Raw genomic sequence first — 16,034 nt, forward strand, 5'->3', positions numbered from 1 at the left:
AAGCGAGGCAAGTGCCAAAAAAACCCAAACAAGACTCCACCAACAAGGGGTAACGTTCCTGAAGTCTCAGGATGGCAAAATACAGGCCTTCCAGAGGGAGAAATGGCACCTGTGTACGTTATACAAAGTCCAGTAACAATGTGCCAGGAGATAGTCACTAAATTTGTCAGCTCCAGGGCATCACCCCTCTCCTAAATCACCTTGTTCAACTGTTCAAGAATCATACCTGTGGCTTTATGATCTGCTGTGATAAATTCTCCCACAGGTATAATGACATATAGACCAGACCTTGTTCTAAAAGGTTCAAGTCAGCTTACAGCAACTTTACCTTTATTCTCTTTTGATACAGCACTTCCCCTGTTTGGTTTTCACAGATCTCAGCAAAGTTCATGTGTAAGTGCTTAGACTTGAACAAATTACTCTAGTGCTTTAACCCTCCCCCTCTCAACACCCTCCCCCCCATCCCAGTCTGGTCTTCTCTGCACGTATTACAAAGCCTGGGCATTGACAATCGACTTTTCTCTGCGCTAGGATTTAGGCCCAACCACACGGTTTATAGGATGGGGGTGGGATGGGGAGCAGTATCTGAAAACTGGGCTGAAGACTTGGGTAGGGGAGCCACCAGGCAGGGTAGGGGAACCACCAGGATGTCAAGCCTGAAGTAAGTTTTTGGGTTCAGGGAGGGGCAGACATGGACAAGGAGGAGGTCCAGAGTGTTCTAGCAAAAGAGAATGAGATGCTCAAGGCAAGGGCAGAGTGGAAGGGAAGGGTAGGGGGTGAGGCTGGGGAGGTAGAGCAGGTGCATTTGATGAAGGCCTTTGACAGCCAGGCTGGGGGCTTTGCGTTGGTTCATCAGGCCCCTTCCAATGACTCTCCAGCCCTCCCAGTGCTTTTGTGTGTGTGTTAAAATACACAGCACAAAATTTACTGCCAGGCACTTTTATTTTCGATCTTTACATTTTTAAAATTAATTTTTATTGGAATATAGTTGCTTTACAATGTTGTGTTAGTTTCTGCTGTACAGCAAAATGAATCGGCTATGCATATACATGCCAAGCACTTTTAATTCCCTGCCACATCCAGAGTTTCATGCCTCCCAGTGTTTACCTAGGATGTTTCCCCTCCCGTTTACCTGTCCCACCCAAGGTCTGACCAGCTCCTAGCCAACCTCTACAACCTGGCTCTGAAATCAAGCTATTGTCCCCGCAGCAGTGTAGTGTAACAGTTAACATCGTGGGCTTTGAAATCAGACATTGCTGGGAGAGGGTTGCTGCTATGTCACTTGCCAGTTATGTGATCCTGGGCAAGTTACTTGGCTTCTCCATGTCTTGGTTTTCTGCTCTGATCGATGGCGATAATGATTCATACTAACCAGTAGGGTCAATGTTAGGATTAAATGAGATAATGTATAGAAAGCTCTTGGCACATAGTAAGTGCTCAAAATAACTTGAAACTCTTGCTTTGTTGGAGTGAATTACACCATTTGCGGTGTCACTGTTCTGTCCTTATTTACACCTTATTGTAACCTTTATACATCTGTCTTCCCTTCCCTGTATTGTGAGCTTTTTGATGTCAGGATTGTCTTTTATTTTGGTAGCCAGTACCTAAAAGGTGGTTGTTTATTCGTTCACTTATTCATTCATTTATTCAACCAATACTTAATGGTTGAATTAGCCTGGTAGGTAATAGGAAGCCATTGAAGTTTCTTCAACAGAAGAGAAGAGAAGGGATAATAACCATAAATAGTAAATGTTATATTTACTAAACAAATAATAAATATTTATTGAGTGTCATGATGTGCCTGGAATGGCACTAGGCAGTTTCCATACATTATCTCACTGAATCCTCAAACTCTATGAGGAAGGTAGTATTGTACCCATTTTACAAAAAAAGAAACTGAAGCCTGGGGAAAAGAGAGCATAAAATAGTATTTGAGGAAGATTATACATCAACCCACAGAATGTTAGCACTGGTAGAGTCCTCTGAGATCAAATAGTCCTGACTTTGTAAATGCTGAAAACAGAAGCCCATAGCGGGAGGCTAATTGCTCAGGCAGGGGCAGAGTCAGGGGTAGAACCTGGCTCTCTTGGCCCCATCCCAGTGCCCTTCACGTTGGATAAGCTACATGCTGCCTAAAGAGCTCTGGTGATAAAACAGGACTGAGCGAGAAGGAGCGTTTGTGAGGACAGAGCCCAGCAAGCATCTTACACTTGCTGCTGTCTGTCTTGCAGGCCTGAGGAAGATCCTGAAGGTAGTGGGGCAGGTTCCAGATCTGCCGTCCTGCTTGCCCCTGACTGACAACACCCGAATGCTGGCCTCTATCCTCATCAACAAGCTCTATGACGACCTGCGCTGTGACCCGGAGCGTGATCACTTCCGCAAGATCTGCGAGGAGTACATCACGTGAGTTTCCTGGAGGGTCGAGTAACTGCAGGTGTAGGACTGGTTGCTCTAAAGCCAGTAAAGATGCAAGGCTGGTGGAAAGGAAAAGTTTGCTTTATTTCGGAGGCTGGAAACCTGGGGGTGGGAGGAGGGCAGACGCCTGTCCAAAGGCTGACTCCCCCCACCACCCCACCAGACAATCAGGGGGCAAGAGCTTTCATAGACAGAGGGAGGGGGCTACAGGCAGAAACAGCACAGTCAGCTCTGACAGTCATCTTGAAATTAGTCATGCAGTGGTCGGATCAGTATCATCTTGATTGTTTTAGGTACAGTTAGTCTTTAGTTTCAGGGTCAGTTTGTTCCCATTTCTTTGAGGCCAGTTCTCAGAACTGTGGCAGCTTATGTCACGGCTACAGCCTGGTCATCATGTAGTTAACTTCTTCCACCTGGTGAAGGTTTCAGTATCTATAAGACAGCTAACAGGATACGGCTCAGAATATTATCTATAGCCCTTGAGGGGAACCAAAGGCCCTGGACTTCGCCTAATGACTATTTTTATTTGGTCTCCTTTGACTGCTTTCCTCTGTTTCTGCCTTTTCTCACTTCTCTGATTAAACTTGTTTGGCTAAACGTTTTCCACAGACAAAAGGCAGGCGGAAGACATGGTGGGGGAAGGACCATAGGGTCCTGCTCCGTTTCCGTCAGGCTCTGTATTAGTCATTGATGGCTGTGTAACACATTACCCCCAAATTTAGCAGCTTAAAACAAGAAGTATCATGTGTTATCTCACAATAGGACAGCAGTGTGGCCAAGAGTCAGCTGGGTAGTTATGGCTTTGGGGCTTACAAATGACAGTCACATGTTGGTCTGGGCTGCCGTCATCCAAAGGCTGGATTGGGGCTGGAAGATCTGCTTCCAAGATGGCGTGCTCAAGTGGCTGGCACGTTGGTGCTGGCTCTTGGTGGTAGGCCACGGTTCCTCCCCATGTGGATCTCTCCTCATGGTAGCTGGCTTTCCCCCTCCTTTATTCCAATGATCCTCATACTTGGAAACTATTCAGATTTCTGGGACCGCCCCCCCCACCCCATGACCCAGTAGTCTGGGTTGTGGCTCAGGAAGCTGCATGTTTAAAAAGCACCAGGTGAATCTTGGGAGGGTGAAGACCCTGCCTTCACTCTGCTTTCCTTTCTCTATTCCACGGGTTGGCAAACTTTTCCTGTAAAGGGCCAGAGAGTACGTTTAGGTTTTGTGGGACACGTAGGTCTCTATCACAATTTTTTTTTTAAAAAAACCTTTAAAATGTAAAAACTGTTCTCAGCTTCCTGGATTTGGGTCCCAGCGAAGTTGGCTCCATCCTATAGCTTCTCCTGATCCCGACTTTGTGTCACTTAAAGCTCCTCAGGGCTTCTCCGGTTTTTTTCGACCTCAGCTTCAGCATCCGGTAACTATCTCCCAGCCAGTCCCCGTTTGAACGAGGCCCCCTCCTGGTCAGCCTGTACATGCTGCCTCTGAGGTCACCTGACACTGAGTGGGTAGGGTCACCGCCTTCAACAAATGGTGCCTGAGGCTGCCACTCCCCTCCCCCCTCCAGGGAGGTGCTTCATCAGGGCCAGGGGCTGGGTGGAGGTTCAGGCACCAGCTGGCATAAGGAACCAGTTTAAAGGGCAGACCCCAACTAATTATGCAAGGCTGGTTCCCTGGCACCGAGTGGGAAGAAGATGAGGCACAGGACACGGATTCTCAGAGCTGGAGGGGCGCCCGGAGCTCCCAAGGCTGATCCCTCTCCCCCAGAGGGACTTGCCCAGTTACCCAGCCAGAGGCAGATGTGGGACCAGAGCCCAGGTCTCTGACTCTTGCTCCATGCTGTCTTCTTTTTTTTTTTTTTTTATATTTTCCTTAGCTTTTTTTTTTTTTTAATTTATTTTATTTTTGGATGCATTGGGTCTTCGTTGCTACACGTGGGCTTTCTCTAGTTGCGGCGAGCAGTGTGCGGGCTTCTCATTGTGGTGTGCGGGCAGTGTGTTGCAGTGTGTGGGCTTCTCATTGCGGTGGCTTCTCTCGTTGCAGAGCACGGGCTCTAGGCACGCGGGCTTCAGTAGTTGGGCTCTAGGCACGCGGGCTGCAGTAGTTGTGGCACGCAGGCTCAGTAGCTGTGGCTCGTGGGTTCTAGAGCACAGGCTCAGCAGCTGTGATGCACGGGCTTAGTTGCTCTGTGGCATGTAGGATCTTCTCGGGCCAGGGCTCGAACCCCTGTCCCCTGCACTGGCAGGCGGATTCTTAACTACTGCGCCACCAGGGAAGCCCTGCTCTCTTCTTTCATTTACACACATCTGCATTTGCACTGTGCACATCTGCCCTGATTCCCCACATCAAATCAACCTGGGCAGATCACGGAAGGATCAGAAGGTGTGTCACCTCTGACGTCCTCATACAGAGATCCTTCCGTAGAGTAGATGATAGTAGATTTTGAAAGGAAGGCAGAAACTTCTGGCTCTTCTAGTCTACCCCTCACCGCCGACTCGTTAGGGGAAGGGACTGGACCAGACAGGGGACTGACTGGCTCAGGTTACATCATGACTCAGCTACATGGCAGAGTCAGGTCGTGCGGCAGGCATCAGGGTAGCCCTATTGTGCTGTGGTGGCTGCTGTCCTGTCCCACCAGACACCCCAGCTTCTGGGAAGCCTGTTGGCTGACAGCTCTCACCTGTCACCTCTTTTTGGGGACTTGCCTTGGCTGAGGACAGCTGTTCACCCTTCTCAGGGCAGCCAGCATCCAAAGACTTGTCCCTCACCCCAACTTGGAACAACTTTGAAGGGTGTCTCGGCTCTGGAACTCTTTGCAAGCTGAGGCTTTGTCACGACCGCATCTCAGTCCAGTGCCTCCCTCCATCCAGGCCTGATTTCTTCCCTTTCCCAACAGGTGTTGATCCCAAGAGCTCTCCCAAATAAACTTCCTGAGTGTCAGTCCCCATCTGAGTGTGCTTCTTGAGGAACACATCTATTACTTCATTTATCCCCATCGTAACTCTGAGAAGTAGTAGTGCTATCCTCAGTTTCCAGATCAAGAAGCTGAGGCTCAGAGAGGTTCAGTGAATTGCCCCAGGTTACACAGCACATGAGTGGTGGATCTAGGATGCAAAACCAAATCTGTCTGTCCCCAAATCTCACACTCCTCCCATTCCCCTTGGCCAGTTCTCTTGACCACGCTGGCCCTCTGTTTTAGGGGCAAGTTTGACCCCCAGGACATGGACAAGAATGTGATTGCCATCCAGACGGTGTCAGGGATCCTGCAGGGCCCCTTTGACCTGGGCAATCAGCTGCTGGGACTGAAAGGAGTTATGGAGATGATGGTGGCTCTGTGCGGCTCAGAGCGTGAAGCGGACCAGCTGGTGGCCGTGGAGGCCCTCATCCATGCCTCCACCAAGCTCAGCCGTGCCACATTCATCATCACCAACGGCGTGTCACTGCTCAAAGAGATCTACAAGACCACCAAAAACGAGAAGATCAAGATCCGCACACTGGTGGTGAGTGCGCTGGGTACCAGACACTGTGCCGGGCATCAGGGACACCGGAATGAATGAGACGTGGTCCCTGTCCTTGAGGAGACCACGCCCTAAGCACCCAGGTCCACCCACAGGCCCCTGCAGATCGGGGTGATAAGCAGGAGGCTGTGAGAACGTGGATTCAGGATGGGGGACCCTGCCATGTAACCCTAACAATGATCTCCTCGATGCTTTTGAACGACAAACACTGATGAGCTTTTGTCCACCAAGTAGTTTCAGTGCAAACTCCAAAAACTCAGTTTGTTTCCTTAATCGGTTTCTATATAGCACATTGTTTCCATTTTCATTTTATAGAAGTAACTTCCTTTTTCTTGATGGCAATTACAGTGAAGATTTGAGTCACTGATCTGTTTGTTTGTGGGGTTTTTTTTTTGGTTCATATCAATTAAAAAAAAACTAATTTTAGCTTCTGTCATTGTGAGTTTTCTCTTATGGAAGACATTTTTTTTTCCTAGCAAGAGTCCAATTTTTCCTGGGTAAAAATCTGCACAGCTGAATCTGCCCCCCAACAAAAATATGATTTCACAGCCAGTTTTTGTGCCATAAGTTTTATCGTTGTGGTTACAGATATGGTTAGTATTATCCTGTGCTGATTTTTCAAAATGACAAACACAAAACATCTACGTGGGCAAAATGGTGGGGGAAAAGGGTAAGTTGAAGACCTCCAGCTTTGTGGGCATCTACCCTAACCTGGAAGCCTCAGGGAAGGCATCTCAGAAAGGTGACGCCTGCCCTTAGTTCTGTAGGATGTAGACAGGTTTATCCAGGACAAAGAAAAGGGGCAAAGTGTTCCAGCCACAGGGACCCGTGTGAGCAAGGCCTCGTCCCCAGGCCTTGGTGTCTCTGATCCTACACATCTCCCCTTCTCCCCAGGGACTCTGTAAACTTGGCTCTGCTGGCGGCACAGACTATGGTCTCAGGCAGTTTGCAGAAGGGTCGACAGAGAAGCTGGCCAAACAGTGCCACAAGTAAGGGGGTCCTATTTCCTCAAGCCCACCATCTCCTCTCAGGGATGTGCCCTAGTGGATGCCAGATCCTAAAAATCCGCCCACCTGCTTCCCTGAATTGTTTCACTCTTGCCCCAGTCCCAGCACCCTTTCCTCCCCTCCCCCAGATGGCTGTGCAACACGTCCACAGACACCCGGACCCGGCGATGGGCAGCGGAGGGCCTGGCCTACCTCACGCTGGACGCCGACGTGAAGGATGACTTTGTTCAGGACATCCCTGCCCTGCAGGCCATGTTGGAGCTGGCCAAGGCGAGTGTGGCCCTGGCCTCTGGCCTCAGGATCTGCTGGATTCAGGCTCACGGGGCTGTCCGCTGAGCGTGGGAAATTAGATTCCCCAGTCCTCATCCTGACTCTACCCCCTACTCTTCCTGTAAACCTGGGTTGGTCATTTCCCTCTGTCTGGCCCTCATCTTTCATGACTGTAAAATGGGCTCACAACTCTTCATGCCTTCCAGGCAGTGGGAGGATGAATAAGATGAGGGTATTTTTTTCCTGAGACCCCCCTCCCCCCCCCAGGGAGTTGAGGTTTTTGAGGGACCGAGGGGCTGTACCTGGCCTCTTCTGGGCCCCTCCCTCCTTCCCAGTCCCTCCCAGATGCCCTTCCTCCTCTGCTGGGCCACCTCCCCCCGCGCCCCACTCCCCCCGTTCTTTGCCGCCACTAAAGGGTGGAAGTGTGGGAGGGAGTTTCCACCAAAGGGTGTCCAGCTCCCACCCTATCCCACCGCGGTCTGATGGAAAGCCTATGGGACTGGGCTTTTGAAAGGGGCACAAAGCAAAAAGTGTACTGAGAGGACTCCCGTTGGTGCTCTGGGGTGCTGCTGAGGGGAGCAGAGCCTGTGTGAGCAGAGCTGGTTCCTCTCCCTCGGGGCCACGCCAGCCACGCTCCTCCCAAACCAGCCTGCCTGTGAGGGAGCCTCTTGGAGGCAGTGGTTTGTTCTCAGGTTTCCTTGCTGCCTGTCCCCTCCTATCCCCCACCTCCTGCCTCCAGACCCCTGACAAGACCATCCTGTACTCGGTGGCCACCACCCTGGTGAACTGTACCAACAGCTACGACGTCAATGAAGTCATCCCAGAGCTGGTGCAGCTGGCCAAGTTCTCCAAGCAGCACGTGCCCGAGGAGCATCCCAAGGTGGGGAAGGGGATGGCCTGGAGGGGAGCTGTACCACCGGACCGCCAGAGAGGTGGGAAGGACAGTTAATGATGTTCAGGCGCCGTGCCTGTGTGTCTGGGAGGATTCGGTGGAAGAGGCAGAGAAATTGAAAAGGATCATGGTCAGTTTCTCCCACTAGGTGGCACTTGTGTTTTTCTTAGTGTTAATGTTCTGTGGAGGGGGAGGAGGAATCGACGATTTACACTCGGAGAAACCAAATGGAGCCAGGATGAACGTCTTCCAATTTATGTTGTTGATTTCATGGACATCTGACAGTTAGTTGTATTTCATGTCTTCCACATTTATACAAATTTTATTTTCTTGGATATCTGGATTTGGGGATATGGGTGCTAAGTACGAATAATGAGAAGCGGAGGAACGGGGGATCAGGCGCAGCCCAGGTGTCACAAATCCCTTTGGGACCCTCCCCACAATGATTCACTGCACGCAACGGCATACTTTGTATGTGGTTTGTATATGAATATATATGCATTGTATTTCCAGCCAATAAAACATTTAGATTTTTAAAAAAATGACCAAAGTAATATAACCATGTTGCAAAACAAACACAAATGTGACAGTAAAGAAAATAGCTACTTGCAATTACATCATCTTCCTCTGAGCACTATTTTGGTGTATTATATCACCTACCAGAGACTCGTTATTTCTGTGCGTTTAAAAAAAAAAATAGTTATAATCAGGGGACCTCCCTGGTGGTCCAGTGGCTAAGACTCTGTGCTCCCAATGCAGGGGACCCGGGTCCGACCCCTGGTCCTGGAACTAGATCCCACATGTTGCAACTAAGAGTTCGCATGCTACGTGGCTCAACTAAGACCCAGCGCAGCCAAATAAATAAATTAATTAATTAAAAAAGAAAAAATAATAAAAATAGTTATAATCAGAATGTAGTTATTATTTTGTACCCAATTTGGGGAAAATACTTTAGATGTTTTCCACACTGCTATGTCGTTCTCTGAATCATTTTTTAAAGCTGCATAGGATTTCACGCAGGCAAGGGTGTATAGCATGTTCTGCCGCCATGAAGTTCTAATGTGGCTTCTAGAGATTGCCTCTTCCCAGCCACCCTGAGGATTATCTGTAGAGACTATTCAACCCTGGGGCTGACCCAATCCACTGTTAGGTCAGCTTTATCTGTTCTCTCTCCCCTCCCACCTCTGTTTACCCAGAGGTAAGAAGAAAGCCAGCCTTCTGCAAGAAAGTAACATCTAGGTCATCTAGGGTTTTGGATGATCTTCCTTCTCTTTCGGGATTGATTTCCTTGCCATCTTTTCATCTCCCCAGGACAAGAAGGACTTTGTGGACATGCGGGTGAAGCGGCTTCTGAAGGCCGGCGTCATCTCAGTGCTGGCCTGCATGGTGAAAGCAGACAATGCCATCCTCACTGACCAGACCAAAGAGTTGCTGGCCAGGTGCGGCTGCAGCAGTTCAGGGCTGGGGTCTGAGGGGCCTGGAGGCAGGAGGCTGGGTGGGGAGATAGAGATGGTGGGGGTGGGGAGTAAATGAGGGAATGAGCCATTAGGGGCCTGAAGAGGAGGCTGATGGGGATCAACACTGAAAAGTGACATGGCGGGCAGGTCATCACAGGGGCAACTTTGCATTGTGAGGAAAGAGGTCACTGTCCATTCTGGTGACCTGGTTCCCAGGCCCTGAAATGCCAAAGATGAAAGGCACAGTTTCTGTGCAGCCTGATGGGAGGCACACAGGCTCAGTTACCACACAACACGGCAGGTGCCATGATGGGGGACATACAGAGGGCTGGCTGGAGCACAAGCAGTGGCACCCAACTGGCCAGACTGGAGGGTAGGTGGGTAGGCAGCTAGAGCCTCCTGGAAGATGTAACAACTCAGGGGAACCCTGAAGGAAAAAAAGGAGCCACTCAAATGCAGCAGAAGGAAGGGTTCCAGGCAGAGGGAATAGCGTATGCAAAGACCCTGAGGATGGAGGGAGAATGAGTGAATGAGGACGGGGTTCTCCAGGGATACGTCTGGAGCATGGAGTGCACAGGAGAGAGTGGTGCTAGATAAGACCAGAGAGGACGGCAAGGGCCAGAACATGGTGGTCCTGGGGTGCTTCCATGTGGAAGAGTTTCTCCTGGATGGTGGGCAGCAGGGTGCCATTTGGTATCTCCCTAAACAGGGATGGGGCCGATGTTTGCAGCTACATCTGGCCTCACTTCCTCCCCAGCCACTTATGTCCATGGCAGTATCTTCCCAAGGTTAGTTCTGGGGCACGTGCTCACTGGCAGCATTTCCCAGAGTTTCACTAGGCCTGCTGATGCCTGGGAAGCGTGTGCTCATGCACTGAATGTCCTTTATCCTTGCTCTCCAGGGTATTCCTGGCACTGTGTGACAACCCAAAGGACCGAGGTACCATCGTGGCTCAAGGTGGTGGCAAGGTACATTGGGTGGGCTAAGGGGTCCTTGCCATCCTAGAAGGTGCTTCACTGGGGAGAAGCACACTTGTGTACGTGTGTGTAGGTCTGTGTGTGTGTCTCTCTGTATGGGTATATGTGTCTATGTGTGTCTGTGTGTGTCTCTGTGTCTCTTCATTTGTGTATGTGTGTGTGCACGTTCTTTGCCTGGCCCAAGAATAATGCACCCCCTGCCCCAACCCGACCTCTGGAATACAGTCATTAAGGTATCTGTGCTGTCAGTGCCTAAGTCTATGAAGTGTCATGGGATTTACTGTGGGATCCCATTTATCCTCCTTGTTACTGGAAGGAACCCTGGTGCAGATAGAGACCGTGGGCTTTGCTATAGAAGGCTTGTCATCGAGTCCTTGCTTGTCCCCTTTTTAGCTGTGCAACTTCGGGCAAATTACTTAATCTCCCTGAGTCACAGTTTCCTCGTCTGTAAAACAAGGGAGAACATCACACACTCACTTTGCAGAATGTCACAAGGATTAGAGAAAATACACTTAAGTGTTGGCTCATAGGAGGTGCTCAGTGAATGGCCGCTATTATGATTAGGTTTGACTTAGTCAGAAAGTAAAAAATGATTGATTTATTTTTCCAAAAGCCACATGAACGTATGGATGGGTGGGGAAGAGGGCAGGCGAAGATCTCCATGTGTGCTGGGAACCAAGGGGAGTGAATCCGTGATTAAGAATTTAACTGTTTTCCATGATGCTCAAGAGTTGACTCTATTACAGTCTTCCTGAACTTCTGATGGGACAGCAGTTGGAGAGGGACGCTGGGGAGAGAGGCCTCTGTATATTTGTGACCGAGGGGTGACTGTGCCCTTTCTTGCAGGCCCTGATTCCCCTGGCTTTGGAGGGCACAGACGTGGGCAAGGTGAAGGCAGCCCATGCTCTAGCGAAGATCGCTGCAGTCTCCAATCCGGACATCGCCTTCCCTGGGGAGCGGGTGGGTGATGGGGGCAGTAGGGTGGCAGTGATGGGAGGAGTCTGCTCCCAGGGGCCTTTCCCCTTGCCACCCTACCCCTGGCCTGGGAGGGGGCGTGGTGCTGTCACAAAGAGGGCCATGAATTGGAGGTGCGTGGATCCCAGGCCTGGCTCTACCTCTGACGAATAAGGCCGTCCCCTTGGAAACTCAGTTATCTCACCTACGAAGTAAAGGAAATAATCCCGCCCCTCAGGATCATTGTGAAGATTGAATCAGACAATGGGTGGGCACGTGCATTGGAAATTCTAGAGCTGGGCACCTGTAAATGACTGGGGGGACATGGTCTCCACCTGACCACTCCTTGACGCCTCCCCCCACAGGTGTACGAGGTAGTGCGGCCCCTTGTGAGTCTCCTCAACACACAGAGGGATGGGCTCCAGAACTATGAGGCTCTCCTAGGCCTCACCAACCTGTCTGAGCGGAGTGACAAACTCCGGTGAGTGGGGCGTAGAGGGAGCAGGGGTGGAGAGAGGTGTCCCATGAAGTGTTGGTGGAAATGTCACAGGTACCATGTGTGCTCTTCTCTGAGGACAGGCTCGAAGGCAGTGGGTAGAAACGACCGTGGGAAAGATTTGAACTAGCACTTGGAAAGACCACAGTGAATGTGCAAAGCCAAAGGAGACTGGAAAGGCATTTCCTTCTGAAGTAGTAGAAAAGATATCAGGTGGATGGGTGGGGATAAAGTGTCCCCACCCATCCCCAGAAGCAGGGGGATGGTGGGATTGGGTTGAAATTCTTTTGATTGCAAGTGGCAGAAAACTCAACTCCAATTGGTTTAAGCATAAAGGGAATTTAGTGACTCAGGTCATTAATGACTCATCTGGGATAAACCAGATTCAGGTGCGGCTTGATGCAGGGGTTACAAAGCTGTCCTAGATCCTACACCTCTCCACCTCTTCTGTCTGTATTGTCTTAATTTTCAGACAGGCTCTTCCCCTCTCTCATGATCACATGAGGGTTGCTCCAGACTTCACATCTTCTTGGCTTCATCTCCAGCAGGAGAGAGAAAGACATTCCCCAGCAAAAATACAAGAGAATCTCCGGCTGGGTGACATGTTCATCCCAGACCCTGTTGCTATGGCCAGGATGCTGTGCTATGTCATTGGACGCCCCTCCTGGAGCTGGGGGTGGGATTACTGCCATCTAAACCATGCTGGCTGAGGATGTGGAATGGCCCTTGGGTGGCCAAAACCCCAAATGCTCATCACAGAGGACTCAGCAGCCTCTCTTCTTCCACCCCTCAAACCCTAGGCAGAAGATCTTTAAGGAGAAGGCCTTGCCGGATATTGAGAACTACATGTTTGAGAACCATGACCAGCTGCGGCAGGCAGCCACAGAATGCATGTGCAACATGGTGGTGAACAAGGAGGTGAGGGGGCTCCAGATGCGAGTGATCAAGGCATGGAGAGTCGGGCCACAGGTCAGGGCCTGGCGCTAGATTGGGGGCTGTTACAGTGGTATTAAGGCAACATTTTTTTTTTTTTTTTGCGGTGCGCGGGCCTCTCACTGTTGTGGCCTCTCCTGTTGTGGAGCACAGGCTCTGGACGCACAGGCTCAGTGGCCATGGCTCACAGGCCCAGCTGCTCCATGGCATGTGGGATCTTCCCGGACCGGGGCACGAACCCATGTCGCCCGCATCGGCAGGCGGACTCTCAACCACTGCGCCACCAGGGAAGCCCTTAAGGCAACATTTTGTCAAAGAACCCAGGAATCCCTCAATCTTTCCTAGATGACAGCCTCCCTCCCTATAAGGACCCCGGGAGGAATATAATGCACAAAGGAGACAAAGGAGAATACACAAAGTAATATCATCCCTAGCTGTGGCTTTGACCCCAAAGCTTGGGCTGGATGGTGTAGAAGTCCCATTTCCCCAAGTTATTTACTAAATAATCTCATAGCAAAAAATATAGGAGGCCAGGGCCTCTTAGAGGTCAAGAGAGGCTAGACCACTTGCATCTGTTGAAGCTCCACATATATAAAAAAATGAAGAAATGCAAAAACAGTTACAAACGATTTTAGAATATGTTAAATGTTAACATTTAATGAATGATCACTGTTTCCACAGAAACTGCAATGCACTATAACTGTGTTCATCACAGAATAATTATAGGATTTGTAAAAATAAAATGAATTCAGAACACATCAATGGCTTCATGGTCTGGTACTGGGATAAATTATCACCATATGATAAATGAATGTTTCCTTCTTTCCATCCTGGCAGAGCACTGCTGTGCCTGTAGTTAGAACCTCAACAGAGGTAACAACAGGGTTGAAATCTGAGGCCCTTTATTAACATGACAACCAGGGCTAGTGGCCGAGTGTGAGACCCACTCCGTTGCCCCTCAGTTCTTAACTCAAGTCTTGGATGTTCTCACTGTTACAGCAGGAAAACCTGATCCATGAAAGCCTTTTAAAATCAAAAGAAATAAAGCTACCACAGTCCACCAGGGAGCTGGCCTGAGGCTGGGCTGGGGGCCTGGCAGCCACGTGGGAGAAGAGAGTGTATCCAAAGACAGTGGAGGGGATGGGGAGCACCAGCGGCCACAACAACCCGAATCAAAATGAACAGTGGTCCCAACAGGACAGAAGTTCATTTCTTGCTCACATCATTTCTTGCTCACATTAGGATCAGGTGGCTCGCTTCCAAGCAATGACTTAGGGATGCAGGCATCTTCAATCATCAATAACTATACCCCCCCCAAAAAAAAAGAACTGTCTCCCTCTGCCACCTTGAGAGTGGTCTCCATTCAGATGGGGAATGGGGAGACAGACCACAGGAGAGACCCCTGTAGCGCTCCACCATGGTGGCCTGGAAGTGACACACATTACATCCATTCATGTTCTGTAATGAGAATGAGGTCATGGCCATATTTAGTGCAAGAGATGGGGAATGCAGTCCTTTTGGGGCAGCTGCTTTCCAGTCACACCTGTGCCCCATGAGGGCACTGCGCTTTCACTATACTCTTACCTCTGAGGACCACTGCTCCAGCTTCAGGGAGTTGTAGGTAGAGGTTTATAACCTGGGCAGCTGTGACCTTTGACCCCTCTTGGCGTTCCCCTTCTAGGACACCTCACCCAACAAAATGCCCTTAAATTTAACCAATCAGATTTTACTATAGAGCAGAGGGGTGCGGGGGGGAGGGGGGGTCAGTGTGCTTTCAGACATGTCAGGGCCCTGGGCCCCAGGAGGCTCTTCTCCTGGCTTTTGGGTGCTTGGGAAGCCTCATCCCTCACCTGGTGAATGGTACAGCAGCTCCTGAGTACCATGTAAACTACCCAACTGTCTGCTGCTCTTGCCAAGCCTCTGTGCCTTCAGGGACTGCAAAGTCATTTAATGGCAGACACTGAAGGCCCATCTGTTGTGGAAGAAACAGCCCAGGCTTCCCCAAAGGGAAGTGAAACATGGCTCTTCAGGCAACATCTACCCTTCAGGAGTCTGTGCCTGCCCTTTCCCCAGAGGTGGAGAGCTGAATGCGAACAGAGGCAACAGCGAATGCTATACAAGGAACCCCTTATTCTCTTTAACCTTTTAGCTGGAGGAGTCTGTAGCACTTTCATCTAACTAGTCAGAGAAGACTTCCTGGAGGAGGAGGTGTCATGGGTGAGATGCTCAAAGAAAAGCTCTGAGGGATCTTGGGTCAGAGAATTTGGCTCCAGATGCATCTTTCCCTCTCCAGGCATTTTTCTCTGAGCCGTGTACCCGCCTCCCATAGGTACAGGAGAGGTTCCTGGCTGATGGGAATGACCGGCTGAAGCTGGTGGTGCTGCTCTGCGGGGAGGATGATGACAAGGTGCAGAATGCGGCTGCGGGGGCCCTGGCCATGCTGACAGCAGCACATAAGAAACTGTGCTTCAAGATGACTCAAGTGGTGAGAGTGGGCCCTAGGGACTCTGGGGAGTCCCCCCACCCCCAGACCACACTGCCCTGTATGATCTTCTGGGGGGAGGCCAGCCCCTGTATCTGTTCCTACCACCTAAAGGGAGGAGAATCTATATGATTCGACCCCCTACACTCATTATTTGGACTCCCTAAGTGTGCTAACTCACTTTGGTGGTGCTTATAAGTCATTACTTAAGAATAATGACAATAATAACAATAGCACTAACTATTGCTGTGGAGCCCCTGAGCTCCCCAAGAGAAGAATGGATGTGGTTGGGTTACCATCCACAGTTTGACAAAGAGGCAGCAGATTCTCTTAAGTTCACGTGATGACCAGACCCTTTGTGGGACTGTGGCCATCTCAGCAGGTGTAATGAGAGTGATATTGACATAGCCGCAAACAAGGGGATGCAAAATGAAATTTTCCTTATTTCACCAAACTGAACTTAGTTTGTGGGCATCATATTCACTGATGGTGAAAAATGTAAACATCTCAAAAAAAATGTAAACATCTCAATTCAAATGTATTAAAGCAAGTCTGCTTTACAGGCAGGCTCTTTTAGATAGCCAGCTTAAGGCAGGTGTGTGTGTGTGTGTGTGTGTGTGTGTGTGTGTGTGTGTGTGTGTG

At 50.0% G+C, this 16,034-nt stretch overlaps 1 protein-coding gene across 3 annotated transcripts in view; it reads left to right on the forward strand.

Annotated features, from left to right (window-relative positions):
* UNC45B (unc-45 myosin chaperone B) overlaps positions 1-16,034 on the forward strand; it is a 29,016-nt gene that overhangs the window by 10,733 nt on the left and 2,249 nt on the right. Inside the window, exons 8-18 of one of the 3 annotated variants that reach the window (XM_029212049.1) lie at positions 2,232-2,403; positions 5,606-5,906; positions 6,819-6,913; positions 7,060-7,207; positions 7,941-8,081; positions 9,405-9,532; positions 10,452-10,518; positions 11,374-11,487; positions 11,847-11,962; positions 12,778-12,895; positions 15,240-15,395. In XM_029212049.1, coding sequence (XP_029067882.1) covers positions 2,232-2,403; positions 5,606-5,906; positions 6,819-6,913; positions 7,060-7,207; positions 7,941-8,081; positions 9,405-9,532; positions 10,452-10,518; positions 11,374-11,487; positions 11,847-11,962; positions 12,778-12,895; positions 15,240-15,395 — 1,556 coding nt within the window. The remainder of the gene's footprint in view (positions 1-2,231; positions 2,404-5,605; positions 5,907-6,818; positions 6,914-7,059; positions 7,208-7,940; positions 8,082-9,404; positions 9,533-10,451; positions 10,519-11,373; positions 11,488-11,846; positions 11,963-12,777; positions 12,896-15,239; positions 15,396-16,034) is intronic. The other 2 variants (XM_029212050.1, XM_029212051.1) reach the window with 2 other exon arrangements.

The sequence above is a fragment of the Monodon monoceros genome, unplaced genomic scaffold, assembly GCF_005190385.1.
Source record: "Monodon monoceros isolate NGI ecotype Baffin Bay Population unplaced genomic scaffold, NGI_Narwhal_1 Super_Scaffold_9, whole genome shotgun sequence".
In the NCBI taxonomy this organism is placed as follows: Eukaryota; Metazoa; Chordata; class Mammalia; order Artiodactyla; family Monodontidae; genus Monodon; species Monodon monoceros.